Source organism: Diabrotica undecimpunctata, chromosome 1 (assembly GCF_040954645.1).
Source record: "Diabrotica undecimpunctata isolate CICGRU chromosome 1, icDiaUnde3, whole genome shotgun sequence".
NCBI lineage: Eukaryota > Metazoa > Arthropoda > Insecta > Coleoptera > Chrysomelidae > Diabrotica > Diabrotica undecimpunctata.
The window spans coordinates 54,651,528-54,670,666 of record NC_092803.1 but is presented as its reverse complement, the minus strand read 5'-3'; the positions used below and the strand labels follow the sequence as shown (position 1 = coordinate 54,670,666).

The window sequence follows — 19,139 nt, the reverse complement described above, 5'->3', positions numbered from 1 at the left end:
TGTCTAGCATCATGCATAGGGCAAGCTCAATAGTTTAAATAATTAGCTTCAGGGATAAACAAATTAAATAACTTATAAAATAATTGACTGATCGGGGGGAAATTTCGCACAAATCTAAAAGATGGTAATTTCTTGATGTTTAAATGTATTAATACCATTTTATTTTGTTAATAAAAAAAATAATAAAATTTATAAATTAGTGCAAAAAAACTGCTTTTTTGCAAATATCACTGTAAATTATTTATCAACTTTAATTAAAAAAACGGGAAAATAAAGATATTCTTGACATAAAAAAATGACATAAATATTGTTTATTTAAAATATAAGCGAAAAAATTTATAGACAAAAAATCAAATTGTGACCATAAATTATTGCTTAAAAAGCAATAATAAGCAAGGTAAAACTAGGAGTATCTTTTCATCTATTCATCATCTAGTATCCCCCACCTATGTCTTAAAAGCTTCAGATATCTGCGAAACATTTTTCCACCTTTTTTTTTAACCAGACTGTGCTAGTAGTTAAGTGAGACAATATTTAGGAGATGCTGTGTTTCGGTATTTTTTTTTGTAGTAATGTCCATCGTTTCAATTCTTAAAATTTAACTGTGAAGCGACTATTTTGTGCTATCAAGCATTAAGCAAATATTTCACTAGGTTTACGTTTTATATCTAGATACAAAATGCTTTTGGATCCTGCACTTGATTTTGCTAATTTTGCTATTTTATTTGCCTATATCATCTACCAACAGTAAAGTACAAAAATATCAAATGGCTAATAAACTTTTTATGTAGAACAAATCAGTCTCGAGCAAATCTGTAGCAACTCGACGGTAAAATTCGATATCTTTTGACCAGAGTATCCTATTGACAAAAATCAAAATGCATTTTAAAGGTAAAAAATGTAGCTTTCGTACGAAATTTGTGCGTTTTGCCGCAAATAAAGTACGTTTTTATAAATGTATTAAATAAACAAACGTTTCGTGAGTTTTGTAATTTTTTATGATTTTCTGATATCAATAAAATTTATGACCTACATTAATTGATTACTATGAAATTTTCATTACTAATGCCTGATCTTTAAAACCACTAGCATAGAATTTTGGTTTTGTGTTTTGGCAATAAATGGAAGGCTTTTGAAATATGCCTAAAAACGCTGAACTTGAACTAACTTTCACATTAAAATCGATCTAAAACATTTAGACTACTTTTTTTTTAATCACATGCGTACATTTTTTAAAACTTTTTTCAATACCGTCTTTGTGGAGGCATTTTTCGTGACGTACAATTATTGTTTGTAATGTAAAAGTTTAAATTCTACATTTTTTGGCATATTTAAAATACCCTATATTTGTTGTCAAAATTTAAAATTAAATCTTGACATCTACGGAGCGCAGTAATTTTACAAGCATATAATAAGCTTACAACTCAAGTTGTGTACTATACTTTTTATACGGTTATTTTCATTTATAAAAATAAAAAGTATAACAAGTAACTTTTATTTATTTGACAAAATTCGGGAACAATTTAAATTAAACATTTATTTATAATAATTAATTGTGAACTTTTGGCAATTATTTATAACTATACCTTTATCCGAGTTGTTCAATAATACGTGGTGAATGGTGAGATGACGTAAATTGTACAGTGTGTTCTTTTTGAACATTGGTATATTCAGTGTCTGTAAAGGTCTGTAAATTACTTTCAATTGAATTTATAATTCTATTGGCTGTTGACCATGTTGACTGTTCGGCCGTTGTTAAAGATTTTCATCCGCAATGTCGTTTAAGAGCCATTAAATCACCACCGTTAATTCATTTTAAAGATAAAGCCTTGTTACCAGACTTTTTCGCAACTACGTATATGATTGTTCTACAATCATTTTTTTCATATGCATTCTAAAGCCTATAAACTGGAGCTGACATTAGCTACTAAATTAATAATATTTTATATAGTTTTTCTAATCATTTCTAAATTTATAAACGTTTTAATTTAAAAAAGAAACGAATCAAACTCAGTCAATCACTGTCGTCAAGATTTTCCCATTCCCGCTCTTCAAATATCCCTAAAAATTATTTAATCTCTCCTTTAGGGCTGCACTTCGAATGCATTTGTCGGATTAACAACGTCACCCCAGTAGCCACTACAGACAAGTGGCCCTACAACAAAGAAAGACCAACACTTCAACTAAACTTTAACTTGCACCAATTCCGAAGTGAGCGTACATACAAATTCACTTTTGAAATATGCTTACAAGAGAATTCCATTTTCCACTGTAAATAATAAAAGTGGAGACAGGGTCCTTGGCGAATAATTCAATGATATAGACATACGTGGACGTAGAAAGGTGGCGGTGCACTGTCACTATATATCATTCAGGTGGTGGCTACTTTATTTTATTTTACGGCTGTTCGGCGACATAATTTTGTCAGCGCAATGCAACTATATTTATGCAGGACTGTCGTCAGGATCGTTTTTATACCTATCTACATTATGGATTGTGGATCTTTACACATGTATAATTTGTGACTGAAGAGGAGAAATATAAAATGTTTACCTAACATCATTATTCCTTATCCACATGTAACATCTGACCAATTACACTCATCGAAAAACTCTAGATAATATTTTTATATAACATCAGTTAGCTAAAAAACTGAATTTGGGTAAATTTAATAAATGACGTGAATATTTTTTTGTACATAGTGACCCAAAGAAAATTTATACTGTCCTAAAACTAGCCGAAATAAATCTTTAGGCAAAAATTAAAAAATCCGTGAATTTTAATATTGAGGGGAACTAATTTTTATGTAAAAATAATTTTGATAAATTTAACCCTGTGCTGAAAGTCTCAATTGCTTACACATTTTTGAATATAAACAGAGTTTAACGCTTTGCAGTCCACATTGTTTTTTTTTTCATTTTGTCTAAAATAAAAGAAATTTCGGAAACTTAATTAATTAAATCAATATTTTTTCTGAAAATTTAAATTTAATCGTAACAAATATTACAAAAAAAGCATAGTTTCACCGTGAAACCACTGGGACACAAAAAAGTCACTTATTCAAGGGTATGGAATTTTTAGAAACAATTTTTATTGTCAGATAAACACAGACCAATAACGCATGTTTGACAAAACCAACGATTCCGATGAACCTTTGCGGTTGTACTGCATAACCCACATCTTCTTGATGTTCCACGAAGAGGAAAATGAGCCACTCTATCGTATCTAACTTCAATAGGTACATATTTTTTAAAACTATTTACTGCATGTTTTGGTCTCTTTTTTGGGGTATCTGTATTAGAACCAATAAGACCTGTAACAACGGCTAATCGGAATTCTTTCAATGATAATGCACATCCTGGACTTCTACATTTAAATATGATAAACGCATTAGTTACTGCTTAATCAAATAAATGGAAAAAAATGTGATGCCACCATTTCTTACTTTTCTATTTATTTCGTATAGACTCTTCAGCATATCCGCCTTATCCACCCCACCCATATATTTGTTATAGTCTTTTACAACTGTTGGTACAGCCACATTTTCTTTGGAACCATTCTTTTGTCTTCTTTCGACAGATACCATTTCAGTAGGATCATGAAAGTTGGACAAAAAATTGATCCCCTTCTTATCTTTCCACCTAGTGAAGACCATTTTATGGAAGCCTGCCGCCAATCTGTTTCTCCTCGGTCCATCTGTTTTTCAGCTACAATATCTTGTGGCAAATTAGCACGATCAGCTCTTACTGTACCACATGAGTAAATATTGTTCTCCAATAAATATTTCATAAGAGATACTGACGAAAAATAGTTGTCAAAATAAACCTTTTGTCCCTTGCCAACAAGAGTTTTTGTGAGACCTTTCACAACACGTTCACCTAAACCAGTTTTCACCTTTACGTTGTCTACTTTGGCAGTATATATTTGGAACTCGTGAACATAACCAGTCACAGCATCAGCACGTACCCAAAGTTTGTGCCCTCTTTTTATGGGTGTTTTTGAGAATATACTGCTTCAAAGTGGAACGGCCCTTGAAACGAATCATACTTTCATCGATAGACTGATACTCCCCTGGTTTCTAGTACTGCTGAAAAGATTCCAGTAGCTCTTCTAAAATCGGACGTATTTTATAAAGTTTATCGTAATTAAGGGTCAAGGGAATTATCATTTAAATGTATATGCCCAAGTAATCAACTAAACCTGTTTCTGTTCATTTTTTTCGAAATATAGTTATCTCTCAAAATATCCTGTGAAGACCAGTAATCTCTGTAGCTAGGTGATGACTTGATACCTATAAGGATATTGACAGCTAAAAATTGTAAAATTTTATGTTTAGATGTTGGCTTGAACGGTTACCTTCTTGGGTCGCATACAAATTCGTTTGAAACTCTAAATATTGCAGTATATTTTCATTCATCAAGAGCAAAAAATTTTCATAAGGATATTCTATTGTACTCTTAACAGATGGTCCATGTTCTATATTGAAAGGAATAATAGTATTTGGAATAAATTGTTTATTCCAAATTAGGCCTGGATTTTTTATATATTTTTCTTTTCTGCCACTTTATATGTTTTCTTAGGATTTTTAGCAGGTTCATCTACCGTCCGTTTTTCTTTCGCATCACTCTTTTTATTAGTTTTATTGGCATTTTACGTGTTTTCTCATCATCGTCTCTGTCCTCTTCATCTTCGCTACTTTCAATTGTTCTCAAAATCTTTGGAGGGACACAAGTGTAACACTCATAGATTTATTTCCGTTTTTGATTGATGGACATTCTCCTAATTTAGTGCTTGATAATATGGTGATGTTTGATAGAATTTGTATTTTTTTTTGGTGGAGATGTTTCTAGAATAGTATCTCGATGAACCACTGGTAAATCCTCGGAGTCACTATTGGAACCCGAACTGACAATTGACCCCTTATCTGAGGGTATTTCTGCCAATAAATCCTCCAAATTGTCTTTGGACAACATTTCTAGTTGCTTATAACTCCACTTGTTACTTTGCATGGTACCTAAAATAAAGAAACTGTAGTTGTCCACTGGTTTCACTGTGAAACCGTATTTTTGGTGTGACCAAAAATGATACAAAAACACATTTTTGGTTACATATTATATTCTAAAGAGTGGGTACACGTCTAAGTCAACATGATGGTTAACTTACCCGTAATTATTTTTGCTATTTTTTATTAAAAACTAGTCAAAATTGTAAGACCTCCAAACATATGATTTACGTGTTGTGACACTATCGCCATCATACCAAAAAAATTCTAAATATACATAAAACTAAAACATTTTGACTTCCAAGTTCATCTATTGAAATATAGAGGGCACTGCTAGTATGGCCACGTAGTGGATCCAGTGGGTCAGTTGAGCAGATTGGTGTGATGAAATTGGTGGTTTCGTGGTGAAACTAATGAGCCGCAAAGGGTTAAGTGAGCCATAATTTGGAAAGATATAACCGTAAATAGAATAAACTAGTTCAATGTGATCACCAATCTCTAGAAGATAGGCACATTTGGAAGAAAATAATCATTTTTATTTTTTTTAATTCATCGATTAGTGATCGATAAATCGCATACAAAAGTTTCAGAGTCTGAAAATAATAAAAACTGAAACAATTTTTAAACTGAGAAATATATTTGTTACTCGATACGATCTAATTTTCATAAAATAATAAAATATTGATTCACACTCAGATTACCTACATTTATTAAAATTTCAGAAGATATCCTTCGACATTCGTACATAATTTGCAGTTTTTGTAAATTTTCGGGTTGAGTGGTGTAATCGGTTGACTTTAGATGACATTGGAGGAAAAATTCTAATCGAATAAAGTCTGGTGATCTACGTGGACACTCTAAACCTTATTCGACCAATAAACTGTGCGGAAAACGTTTATTCAAAACCTCTAGAATCTGAACAGCATAATGAGGCGATGCGCGGTGCACCATATTAAACGAGTTTCTTTGATCCTCTAACAGGTTATCATCGTTTTTAAAAATCTTAGTAATCATAAGTTCAATAGTATTTTCTAATAATTCAAGGTAAATCACTCCGTTTAGATTGCCGTTATTAAAAGTGGTTCAACCAAAATTACTACCAATACAGTGAGTTTTTGACGGTGTTGAGTATTACTTGCTTTGCCATATATTATAAAAGTGTACGTTTTAAAAAGCAAAAGAAATTATAAACTTCAGATACTTTTTGGATAGTTTGAGTGAGATCCATTTGTACATGAACCAAAACTAAAACTTAAATACCTAATAAAAAAATTGAAAACTCTTTCTAAATTATGACTCATTTAACCCCTAATACTATTTAAAAACTTGCAGGCTGCAACTTCCAGTACAGAGTTGAAGTTGCATAGAAATTAGTGCAACTCAACAGGTTTCTGGATTTTTGTCAAAGCGTTTATAACGGTAAAATTTATGTTAAGCACCGTGTACAGTAGAACATTGTGGGTTTTATGGGCTTATAACTTAAAATATTTCTGCTATTTTTCTTCTACGATGTTCAAAAATCTAGCAAATCTGAACAAATTATATCTCAAGTAATCCATGCCTTACGATTTCAGTCAAATCTTGTTGGAGATCAATCGTTAAGCAGAGTAATATTGGCGTTATTAATGATAGCTTCTATTGTGTCCTATTTTGTAATATCTATTAGATCCCCAAAGTGGATTGTGATCATGTAGATCTCACATTTTCATCTAAGACGATGTAATTTAATATATAATTGTTATCTATATCTATAGAGTTATATCTTTTATACAGATATCAGTATTCGGTGGAAAATAAATGTTTCAAATGTTGATAATTTTGGGAATTTTTATGGTTACAACTACTGCTTTGAGGTTTATCTTTTAAGGTATTTGTCTAGATTCCAATGAGTTATTAACATAAATAGAAATTCCTTCACTAGTTTTTAAAATCATGTCTGTTTTTATGATAATCTGTAAATGAGTTTAATTTTGCTAATTTTTGGTTAGTAAAATTAGTTTCTTGGAGATATATTATTGAAGGTAAGTGTTTAGTAATTAATAATTTAAACATTTCTAGTTGTGTAAATAATAACCGTTTATGTAACACTAAAGTATTGACCCCTATCCATGATAGGGGTCAATACGATCTATCGGTATATGATCCCTATCCAATTCAAAGGAGTTATTTGTATCCAGCAATTTGGATATTTTGGGCTTAATTTTTGTGCAACTTATTTTCATTATTTTTTTATTGAACAGAAGGTAGATGTTTTTAAATAATTTAAGTAAACCTTCAATATCCTTTGTAAAAGTAATTGAGTAACACTCAATGGATTGGTTGAATCATACGGGTCTTAAAATAAGTGTATAATTTATTTATAATTAAGAACACTTCGGTTTGCGTCATCTTCAAAAAATTCTTTAGTTCTCTTCTTTTTTGAACGTATATGTTTTGCGAGAATACTCTTTTGCTCTGTGTTTGCATTGTAGATTCTGTCTTTATAACTTTCTGTCTGTTGACTATTTACATATTTACTTTTGTGTTGTTTAGATTGAGTGTCTTCTACAAAATAATTTGGTTCTGAACTGATTTGTATTAAATGTTCTGTTACGTCAGTCATACTGCTGTATGTGTTATTTATTATTGAACTGGAGTTATTACTTTTTTAAGGACAGTTTGAGGCAATATGGTCAATATTTTTACAAATATAACAGGAGTATTCGTCTTAATACATCAAAATTCTATAGTTTGTATTATTATGACAAATTAAGAAAGATTTAGGAAGTATAAGGTCGACTAAAGGAGAAATATATACCTGTCTACGGAAACTTAATACTTGGTGAAATTCGGGACGAGATGGGCCAATTCTAAGGAACGATATTGGAGACATAAGTTTAACACCTGGTTTCTGTAGTTCCGTTTTATCATCATTATCACCCAGTCCTTTGCGTCCACTGCTGGACATGGGTCTCCCTTATTGTTGTCCATTGAGTTTTATCTTGAGAACTTTTCATCCATTTTTTTTTACATTTTCTTGAGATCGTTAGTCCAACGAGTAGAAGGTCTTCCTCTACTTCTTTTATCTAACCTCGCACTTCACTCAAGCAATCTCTTTGTTCACCTTTCATCACTGAGTCAGGCAACGTGTCCGGCCCAGTTCCATTTTAGTGTGGCAATTCTAAAAATTACATCGGTAAGTCCTGTTCTTCGTCTTAAGTCTTCATTTCTAGTTCGGTCACGAAGCGATATACTCAGCATTGACCTGTCCATTTTCTTCTGAGTTATTTGTACCGTTTTAGAAGTTGTAGCTGTCAATGTCAAATTTTTGGTACCATAGGTCATCACAAGCAACACATATTGATAAAATATTTTACGTTTTAAAGAAATTGTTATAAAGATGTCTTTGAGTTTTCCATAGGCTGCCCATGCTAAGTATATTCGTCTTCGTAGTTCGCAAGTTTTGGTTGTCCCTTGTGATCTTTATTTCGTGTGTCCAAGGTATATGTATTTTTCCACCAGCTATACTTCGTTGTCTACAACATTACCTAGGTACTAGGTTTGTCATTCATTTTGTTTTGGAGATGTTTATTTTAAGACCCACACTGGCACACACTAACTGAAGTTCATGTAGCATTATACATATCTTCTTGAGATTGTAACGATAGGACTACCAAAAAGAATCGAAGTAGTATTGTAAAAATAATACTTCAATCAACCATGGGAGCTTATCGTCTATACCTTGCCTAGCTCAGTATCTCAAGGGTGAGTTCGTCTTGTCTTAAACTAGGGATTGAACCTGAGTTCTCAGCTGATAGCAAATAAGAAAAATTTTAACCAAACATATTTATTTAAAAGAATAAAAAAACAATAATTAACCCTGCCAAAGTTTAACAGTTAATAGGTGCTACTTATTACTTCGATGGGCTGCTTGTGTGTTCTAGCATTAAGCTGTGGCTTCTGGAGAGCTGCAGTCATATGTAGCTGTATGTCCTGACTAATTGATGAAATCCAATATGGCCAATCAATTTGAACTGGTCAATAAATCCAAATAAAGTTGTTGATATGCCAATAAAGTTTTTATATGCCAATAAAGTTTTGATATGCCAATAAAGTTTTGATATGTCCAATAAAGTTTTGATATGTCCAATATACCCAAGAGAATTTGTAGACCATAAAAATAAGTCTTATAATAATTTTTGCCTTCTTTTATAAATTAAAAAAAAAACAAAAAATAATCCCACCACAGAAAAGTTGTTTTGACAGAAAGTGGGAGACTAAATGAAGTTAGCACATATGTCATAGGATGTTGCTATAGATATAGATATCATGAAACTAGCTTGTCTGTCAACACGGAACAGAATAGTCTGCCGGACAAAAAGAGAGAGGACGAATATTTATTCTACTGGACAGAAAGAGAGAGAAAATAAAGACAGAGGAAGAAGAGAAAAACAGACGGTGCCAACTACTTTTAAAATAAAAAATAGTAAAAATTTAACTGAAGATAAAGAAATTAATAAATCAATAAAGAAATTAAAATGAAATAATTATTTAAATATAAATTAATAGAGATGTGACGTTTATAACGTTACAAGGTCGTCCGAGAACAAAACTATGTGGTCTGCGGATTTCAAAATTGTTAATCTTCTACCGTCAATGTTCAGGCATTTCTTTTTCCAGTTAAGTTTTTTTTAAGCATATTCTAGTACTGCGGTAAACAGGTAAACAGTTTAGGCAATAAGGTATCACCCTGTCGGACTACTCTGCCAATTGGGATATGATCCGTGTGTTTATGTTGTTTTACCGACATAATTGCGTTCTTGTATGTATTGTAAATTAACCTTGTATATCGGTAGTCAATGCGGTATGCTTGTAGTGTTTTCAGGATTTTGTCAAATTCTACCGTGTCAAAGGCTTTAAGGAAATCTACAAAAGCCAGAACGAGTGGTCAATTGTATTCGATAGTCTTTTTTATTACCGTTTTATTGCTGTATATGTGATCAGTTGTTCCAAATTCAGTACGAAATCCCGCGTGCTCTATTGACTGGTAGAAAGTTCTGTTTAGTGATGGGCTTAACTCTGATTCTGCAACCACAGGTATAACTGTGATCGTGATTTTTTATTCATTGTGATTTTTACCTGTGACCGTAATTTAACAGAGCAACGAAATAGTCGTATGTTAAAATCCAAATAAAAAGTATTGCCATTATGGACCATCATAAAATTATACACGTGTTATTATTTCGGTATATCCGATATGGTCGGATGTTTTACTTGCTGTGTTTTTTCAATTAGGTGTGCTCGTTATATAAGAAAACTTTGCCTCACAGATATTTCATGACCAACAATTATCATGCACTTCTATAAAAAAGTTCCATAAACTAATAATTTTTTTTTTATTTGGCACCGGTGGCATTTTTAAAATGCATGAAAATAAAAATTTTTTAACATCCATACAAATACAATGAGTTACACAAAGTCAATAAACTGAAACTTTAAACTTTTTCAATTTCTACAAATAATATTTGCTTATACATGGTGTTTGGTAGGTCGATGGAAATTTTTTAAGGAATAATAAGGGACGCCATTTGCAAAATTTTTTGCTAATAATGTATCGCTTAAACTGTTAAGGTTTCCGAAATAAAGTTAAATTTGTCAATATTCGAAAATAAGGCTGTTAGTCTATTTTATTTTTAAAAATAATTATCTAAGCGAGATACTTCCCTGACATACAAAATGTTGAATCTTAATGCATTGTTAAAATAACCTTTATTATTGAAACGGGTAAGAAAGGTAAAACACAACAACGATATATCATGTTTTTTGCAACATTTATTACACCTTATTAAGTATGTACATAAACTTCAAAAAACAGTCATTGTTGTTCAAAATGAGAACCACCATTCCTAATGCACGCTCTTACCCTGCATCGTATTCCTGATGTGGTTACTTTTAACCTCAGTTCTGCCCTTATAATGTCAGCTGCTGCGATAATCCTTTCCATTAAATGAGCTCTAGTTTGGATTGGAACTTGATAAACAAGTTCTTTGAATCTGCCACAGATGTAGTCACACGGTGTTAAATCGGGCGATCTAGCAGGCCACAAAATCGGTCCAGTTCGTCCGATCCACATATTGGGATAGTGATTGTTGAACCAAGCCTTAACAGCACGTGCACAATGTACAGGGCATCCATCATATTGGTACACAATTCTTCGTCTGAGGACAAGGGGTAAATCTTCTAAGAGTGGTGGTAATTAATTCTCTAGAAAGTCTAAGCACATTTGGCTATTTAACCTGCCTGGCAAGAATGGTGTACCAAGATTATGGATGGCCTGCACATTGTGCACGTGCTGTTACGGCTTGGTTCAACAATCACTATCCCAATAGGTGGATCGGACAAACTGGACCAATTTTGTGGCCTGACATAACACCGTGTGACTACCACATCTGGGACAGATTCAAAGAACTTGTTTATCAAGTTCCACTCCGAACTAGAGCTCATTTAATGGAAAGGATTATCGAAGCAGCTGACATTATAAGGGCAGAGCTGAGGTTAAAAGTAACCACATCAGAAATACGATACAGGGCAAGAGCATGCATTAGGAATGGTGGTTCTCATTTTGAACAACAATGACTGTTTTCTGAAATTTATACTTATTAAGGCATAACAAATTCGGACCACTTTTTGGTCAAAGTTAAAATGGAGCAAATAATACCCACAATTAATAACACTAGCTGTAAAAAAATAAAAAGATATAACGGTGCACTACTTCAGGAGGGAGAAGTTAAGAAAAAATTCAGGCAGCAAATTGAAGAGAAACTGAAAAGCCAGACAACAGTAAATGATATAGAAAGCAGATGACAACTAGAAGAAAAAATTCAAGAAGCAGCCGACTCAGTATTAACAGGAAACAGACAATGTAAACAAACGGATTGGTATGATGAGGACTGTAAGAAAGCCATTAATGACCGAAATAAAGCTAGAATAAATAGTATAATAAGAAATAATGAAGAGAATAAAAAAGCTTATGCCGCAAAAAGACGGGAAGCAAAGAAGATTTGTAGAAGGAAGAAGCGGTCAAGTTTAGAGCAGAAACTAGTTCGTATTGAAGAAGATTTTTTACATAAACAAGTCAGGAATTTCTACCAAGAAATAAAACGAGACCGAACCCAATACAAAACCACATCAAGATATTATAAAGATGAAGAGGGGAATCTGTTAGGTGGAACAGATGAAAAATTAAGAAGGTGGGCCAATTATTTCGAGAACATATTATGTACGGACGACCAAGATGAAAGAGAACAAACGCAACTACAACATGAAGAAGTAAGGGACCCAGATGTAAATGAAGAAGTACCTACCAAGGAAGAAATTATAGAGATCATAAAAAACTTAAAAAACAACAAAGCACCTGGTGAAAATGGTATCATTGCTGAGTTTCTAAAAGAAGGTGGCGAAATGGTGCAAAAAGAAATCGCTGAGTTAATACGCGAAGTGTGGATCAGAGAAAAAATACCCAATCAGTGGAAAGAAGCAATCTTATGTCCAGTGCATAAAAAAGGAGACGTTACAGAATGTAAAAATTACAGGGGAATAGCTCTACAAGATACAGTGTATAAGATTCTGGCCATATCAATTAGAAATAAAATTAAAACAAAAGTTGAAAATTGTCTAGGTGAATATCAAGCAGGTTTCAGAGCAAACAGATCGGTAATAGACCAAATTTTTACAATGAAACAAATTTTAGCTAGCTCATATGAATTCAACCTAACATTACATATGCTGTTTATTGATTTTAGACAGGCATATGATACTATAAAAAGAAATAGAGTATTCGAAGCACTGGAATATTTTAAATTTCCACCAAAAATAGTAAGACTGACTAAATGCATACTCAATGATACTAAAAGTAAAGTCATGTTAGAAGGACGGGTTTCGGATAGCTTTATCACTAATAGAGGTCTGCGACAAGGTGACCCGTTATCAACAGATTTTTTCAATTTGATCTTAGAGAAGATTTTACGAGAGTGTAACATCTACACTAGAGGCACAATATATCATCACAGGCATCAATGCGTAGCATATGCAGATGATGTTACCTTAATAACAAGGAGACCTGCAGAATTAAGAGAAATCTTTACTAGAATAGAGAGAATGGCCAGGGAATATGGTTTAGAAATAAACGAAGAAAAAACAAAATATATGGTGATGAGGGGAAACGAAAATCATCAAGGACAGTTCTTTAAGATACAAAGCCCAAGTAAAGAATATAACTTTGAAGTTGTTAGCCAATTCGATTACTTGGGAGTGACACTAACAAATAGGAACGAAGAGAACCAAGAAATCATAAAAAGAATGGCCAAAGGTAGTAAGAGTGCTGGGAGCCTGACTAAGATACTGAGGTCGAATATAATATCCAGAACAGCAAAAAAACGAATATATACAACAGTTATCCGACCTACAGTACTCTATGCTAGCGAGACCTGGACACTAAATAAAGATATGGAAGTAAAATTAGATAGATGGGAACGAAAAATTCTTAGAAGGATATACGGAGGTGTAAAAGAAGGGAACATCTGGCGAAGAAGAACGAATGAAGAAATAATGCAAATATATGGGCAACCAAAAATAACAAGACTTGCTAAAATTCAAAGACTAAGATGGCTCGGACATATAGCAAGAATGAAGGAAGGAAGAGTTCCCAATGAATTAATAAACACGGAGGCTGGTACAAAAAGAAAAAGAGGCCGCCCCCGAAGAAAATGGCTGGAGTCGGCAAAAGAAGATCTGAAGTCGCTGCGGGTACAAGATTGGAAAAACTTAGCACAAGATAGAAAGAACTGGAAGAAAACCGTTGAAGCCTTGGGCCTTTGAGGCCTGTTGAGCTGAACTATATATATAAGGCATAATAAATGTTGCAAAAAGTATGATGTATCCTTGTGTTTTACCTTTCTTACCCGTTTAATTAATGAAGGTTATTTTAACAATGCATTAAGATTCAAACGAAGGGTTTTTGCAATCTGAGCAAGTAATACGTAAGGCATTTTGTATGTCAGGGAAGTATCTCGCTTACATAATTATTTTTAAAAATAAAATAGACGAGCAGCCTTATTTTCGAATATTGACAAATTTAACTTTATTTCGGAAACCTTAACAGTTTGAGCGAAACATTATTAGCAAAAAATTTTGCAAATGGCGTCCCCTATTATCCCTTAAAAAATTTCTATCGACCTACCAAACACCCTGTATACAAATATTACACTAAACTAGCGATGTGCATATTCCTCCAAAGATAATAAAATATTATCTTTTCTTTTGCATTCTTCATTAGAAAGAGACTTCACAATATCGCCGACCAACTCTATCTCGTCCCTTGTTATCCTGTTACACGTCTCTAATTCCACAACTTAGAGACTGAGACTAGAACGTGATATATCACCCTTTTAGCGATCAAGAACTACAAACTTAAAATAAGACAGAAATCACAGTTACAGTATATTGTGTTGTCACAGGTCGTGATTGTTATTTTCTAATCATAGGTGTTAAATCACAGTGTAGTGATATTTAGCCCACCTCTAGTTCTGTTTCTAGAATATTATGTGGAATTGTTGGGCATACATTGGATAATATTAGTCGTTCACTAGGAGTAATTAATCTTCTTATTTGTATTATTTAACTGTTTACTGTGATTTGTCATTGATCAATATTGATAAATTTGTCAACTACATAATTCTTTTTTAGATAAATAAATACAAATCCTATCATTAGCTATACTTGAAGAGAACATTATATCTTTTGAAGATATAACTTATCCAAGTGAAACAAGGAACTCTTTTAATTTTTCATTTTCTAATGAACTGAATAAAATCATATAAAACCGTCTATATATATATATATATATATATATATATATATATATATATATATATAAAATGTGCACTCGCAAGTGAATGGGATGTTTTCGGTCAATTTGGAGATAAAAAAGACAAGAGTTGTGCTACTTTATCTTTATTGAAGACGTTTCGCCTATTGTTCAATAAGCATCATCAGTTCATCTAAAAGAGTGTTGTTAGCGATACATCTAATATGAAAAAACAATTAAGTAAATGATCTTACCTTTAAAAGATCTGTAGCATTACAATGTTGTTATTGCAAAGAAACATCAAAAAATTAATATAATAAATATAACAGCAAAAAATATAGAAACACAGAACGCTGGAAGATTCCCAATTTAACTAATTTGTTTTAAATTTCACTTTTGAAAACATTGATTGATTAAATCTATCAAAAAATATAATTGTCAATTTTGAATTGTTATATAAACAACGGCACGGCTAGGGTTCTTGACTGTTATGATCATATCATGAAAATGAAGTATTTGAAAGCTCGACTGTCAGAAATGACAATCAGCTGGTGAGATTGAAGGAAAAGTTTTATAGATGTCAACATAAATGTTATGATATAATAAAAGAAGTTGGAGAAGAAAACAATAATTAAAAGTAGAATACGGAAGAATCAATTTTGTAGTATTAGTGCATGGTAAATTTGGCTTAAGTTGCTGATATCAGTTCTCTTATTTAATGCATTAGGTTGTTTCAAAATATGACACATCTCCATAAATTGTCTCTTATTAAGGTTACGTTCTCTACAGAGAATTCTAACATCATCAAAATTAACAGTATGTTTGGTGTTGATTGCATGTTCTGCAAGGGCACAAGTATGTTTCGAAAGTTTAATGTCACTACGATGTGAAGTAAGGCGTCCTTTAAGGGAACGGCCAGTCTGACCAATATAACATGCATCACATTCAGAACAGGGTATGTGATAGACTACATTCACTTGTTCCAAAAAGGAAAGAGGTGTTTTAATTTTAGAAAACAAGTTCCTGACAGTCTTAGTATTATTGATAGCAATCTTAACCGTGATATTGTTCTGTTTGTACAATTTAATAAGCTTTTCAGTAACATATGGGAAATAGGGTAGTGAAGAGTAATGGGTGGTGGAAGTTGCAATGTTAGGAGAAAGTAGAGTACTGTTGTTCATAATATTATTAGAAATCATTCTTAGTTGATCACCATCAGGTAAATCATCAATAGAAGACCCAAAACTTGTTGAAAAAAGGTATTTATTTATGAGAGATGTAGGTTATTATATATCTACACTATTTCGCATATGTTACTGAAAAGCTTATTACATTGTACAAAAAGAACAATATCCCGGTTAAGATTGCTATCAATAATACTAAGACTGTCAGGAACTTGTTTTCTAAAATTAAAACACCTCTTTCCTTTTTGGAACAAGTGAATGTAGTCTATCACATACCCTGTTCTGAATGTGATGCATGTTATATTGGTCAGACTGGCCGTTCCCTTAAAGGACGCCTTACTTCACATCGTAGTGACATTAAACTTTCGAAACATACTTGTGCCCTTGCAGAACATGCAATCAACACCAAACATACTGTTAATTTTGATGATGTTAGAATTCTCTGTAGAGAACGTAACCTTAATAAGAGACAATTTATGGAGATGTGTCATATTTTGAAACAACCTAATGCATTAAATAAGAGAACTGATATCAGCAACTTAAGCCAAATTTACCATGCACTAATACTACAAAATTGATTCTTCCGTATTCTACTTTTAATTATTGTTTTCTTCTCCAACTTCTTTTATTATATGATAACATTTATGTTGACATCTATAAAACTTTTCCTTCAATCTCACCAGCTGATTGTCATTTCTGACAGTCGAGCTTTCAAATACTTCATTTTCATGATATGATCATAACAGTCAAGAACCCTAGCCGTGCCGTTGTTTATATAACAATTCAAAATTGACAATTATATTTTTTGATAGATTTAATCAATCAATGTTTTCAAAAGTGAAATTTAAAACAAATTAGTTAAATTGGGAATCTTCCAGCGTTCTGTGTTTCTATATTTTTTGCTGTTATATTTATTATATTAATTTTTTGATGTTTCTTTGCAATAACAACATTGTAATGCTACAGATTTTTTAAAGGTAAGATCATTTACTTAATTGTTTTTTCATATTAGATGTATGGCTAACAACACTCTTTTAGATGAACTGATGATGCTTATTGAACAATAGGCGAAACGTCTTCAATAAAGATAAAGTAGCACAACTCTTGTCTTTTTTATCTCCAAATTGACCGAAAACATCCCATTCACTTGCGAGTGCACATTTTTTTATATTAAATTAAACGGTCATATACCTTAAAGATATATATATATATATATATATATATATATATATATATATATATATATATATATATATATATATATATATATATATCGTTGAGTTGAGCAAGTTGATAAAATCGTTTACCTTGGACAGCAATTAAATTGTAACGCAGAAAGTCACGGCGAAATTAGATCTATGATAGAACAGGCCAGAGCGGCTTTTAGAAGGATGTCCAAGGTGTTATGTAACAGAGACCTAAAATTGGCAATGAGCTTACTTCGCTGCTACGTGTTCTCGGTCTTACTTTATGGTGTCGAGTCCTGGACTATGAATAAAATCGATCTAAATCGCCTTGAGACTTTCGAAATGTGGTGCTGTAGAAGAATCTTAAAAGTTTCCTGGGTGGAGAGGATTCGAAACTCCACAATACTAGAACGTCTCAGCAAGACTACTGAGATCATAAAAAGCATCAAGTAGAGAAAGCTGGAGTATTTCGGACATGTAATGAGAGGTCCCAAATATAGGTTGCTACAAAATATCATGCAAGGAAAATAGCAGGCAAAGTCAGTCCAGGACGAAGAAGAACCTCATGGTTGAAGAACTTGCGAGATTGGTATAATGTTGATACAAGCATGCTATTTAGGGTGGCAGTGAATAAAATTAAGATTGCTATGATGGTAACCAACGTTCTAAAAGGACATGGTACATGAAGAAGAAGAATGAACTAAATACAATAGCTTGCTTTCTGGATCGAATATTTAGAGTACTGATTACTGATAAGTATTTTTTCAGGTATTGATGGTAAGATAGGGCTTATTTTTTAAGCTAATTCGGAATTAATATTATCCATTTATAATTTAAATTAACTTTAAAAGTACTCATTAGATCTGAATGCGGTCCTGTACCAAAACCATAACAAGGCTATTAAAAGCCGGTGTAAAAACAAAAAGATAAGAAATTTTTGTTTGTATTTGAAATATTCGGTGGTTCCACTTTTTGTTGTCAAATGCATATTTTTGTTATTCCGATAATTATTAATATAATATAATCTGACTTACAGAGCCTTTGATGTAACTCCTACTCAGGAACTTCACCAACTTACTCTTGTAGTTTTTCAACAGGTATATTTAACTTAAAATTCACTTAACTTAAGAGCTGATATCTACCTACTACACTGGTTAACTTCCAGGTTAGGAAGTCATAAGTTATATTATCTATTTTTCCCATTGTCAGCGATTTCTATAAACCTGTTGTTGCCAATGGACTATGGGAGTGGGTCGTATTTGTATAAACACTCTGGAATAAATTGCAACAAAGTTACTTTAATAAATAGCATGAATATTTTTGTTATACACGGTGACCCAATGCAAATTGATACTCGCTTAAAACTATCCGAAATAAACCTTTTGACAAAAATTCTAAAATTGGTCAATTTTAATATTGAGCGGAACAAATTTTTATGTACAAATATTTCTCATTATTATTGTCAGCGATTTCTATAAACCTATGTTTATAGAAATTCTTGCCAATGGGCATGTCGGAGTAAGTCGTATTTGTATAAACACTCTGGAATACATTGTAACAAAGTACTTTTAATTTTTGTTATTTTATCTTAGGTCTCTATCTGACAGTTATTTGTTTTTCCATAGATGTTAATATGATAGTTTTTGTAATTTTTATTAAGTAGGTATTCAATTACCGATAATATAAGTTACTTGTTATATTCCTTTTATGTAGATTTAAACTGATGTATCATACTAAGATTAAACTGGGATATTGTAATATATACAGTTTTTATTTGGAAAGATTCATTTATATTTTTCTACCCTTATATCTCCTGATATAAAAGTAATATTTTACTTAATTAAACAAGATAGATATTTATTACTTTATTAGCGAAATATATTCTAAATTATAACACAACCTTTTTTTAGTTGAATATTAAT

At 32.1% G+C, this 19,139-nt stretch overlaps 1 protein-coding gene across 1 annotated transcript in view; it reads right to left on the bottom strand.

The window, feature by feature from the left end:
* LOC140447752 (ovochymase-1-like) overlaps window positions 1–19,139 on the bottom strand; it is a 148,951-nt gene that overhangs the window by 103,314 nt on the left and 26,498 nt on the right. Inside the window, exon 7 of the mRNA XM_072540628.1 lies at window positions 10,905–11,218. Coding sequence (XP_072396729.1) covers window positions 10,905–11,218 — 314 coding nt within the window. The remainder of the gene's footprint in view (window positions 1–10,904; window positions 11,219–19,139) is intronic.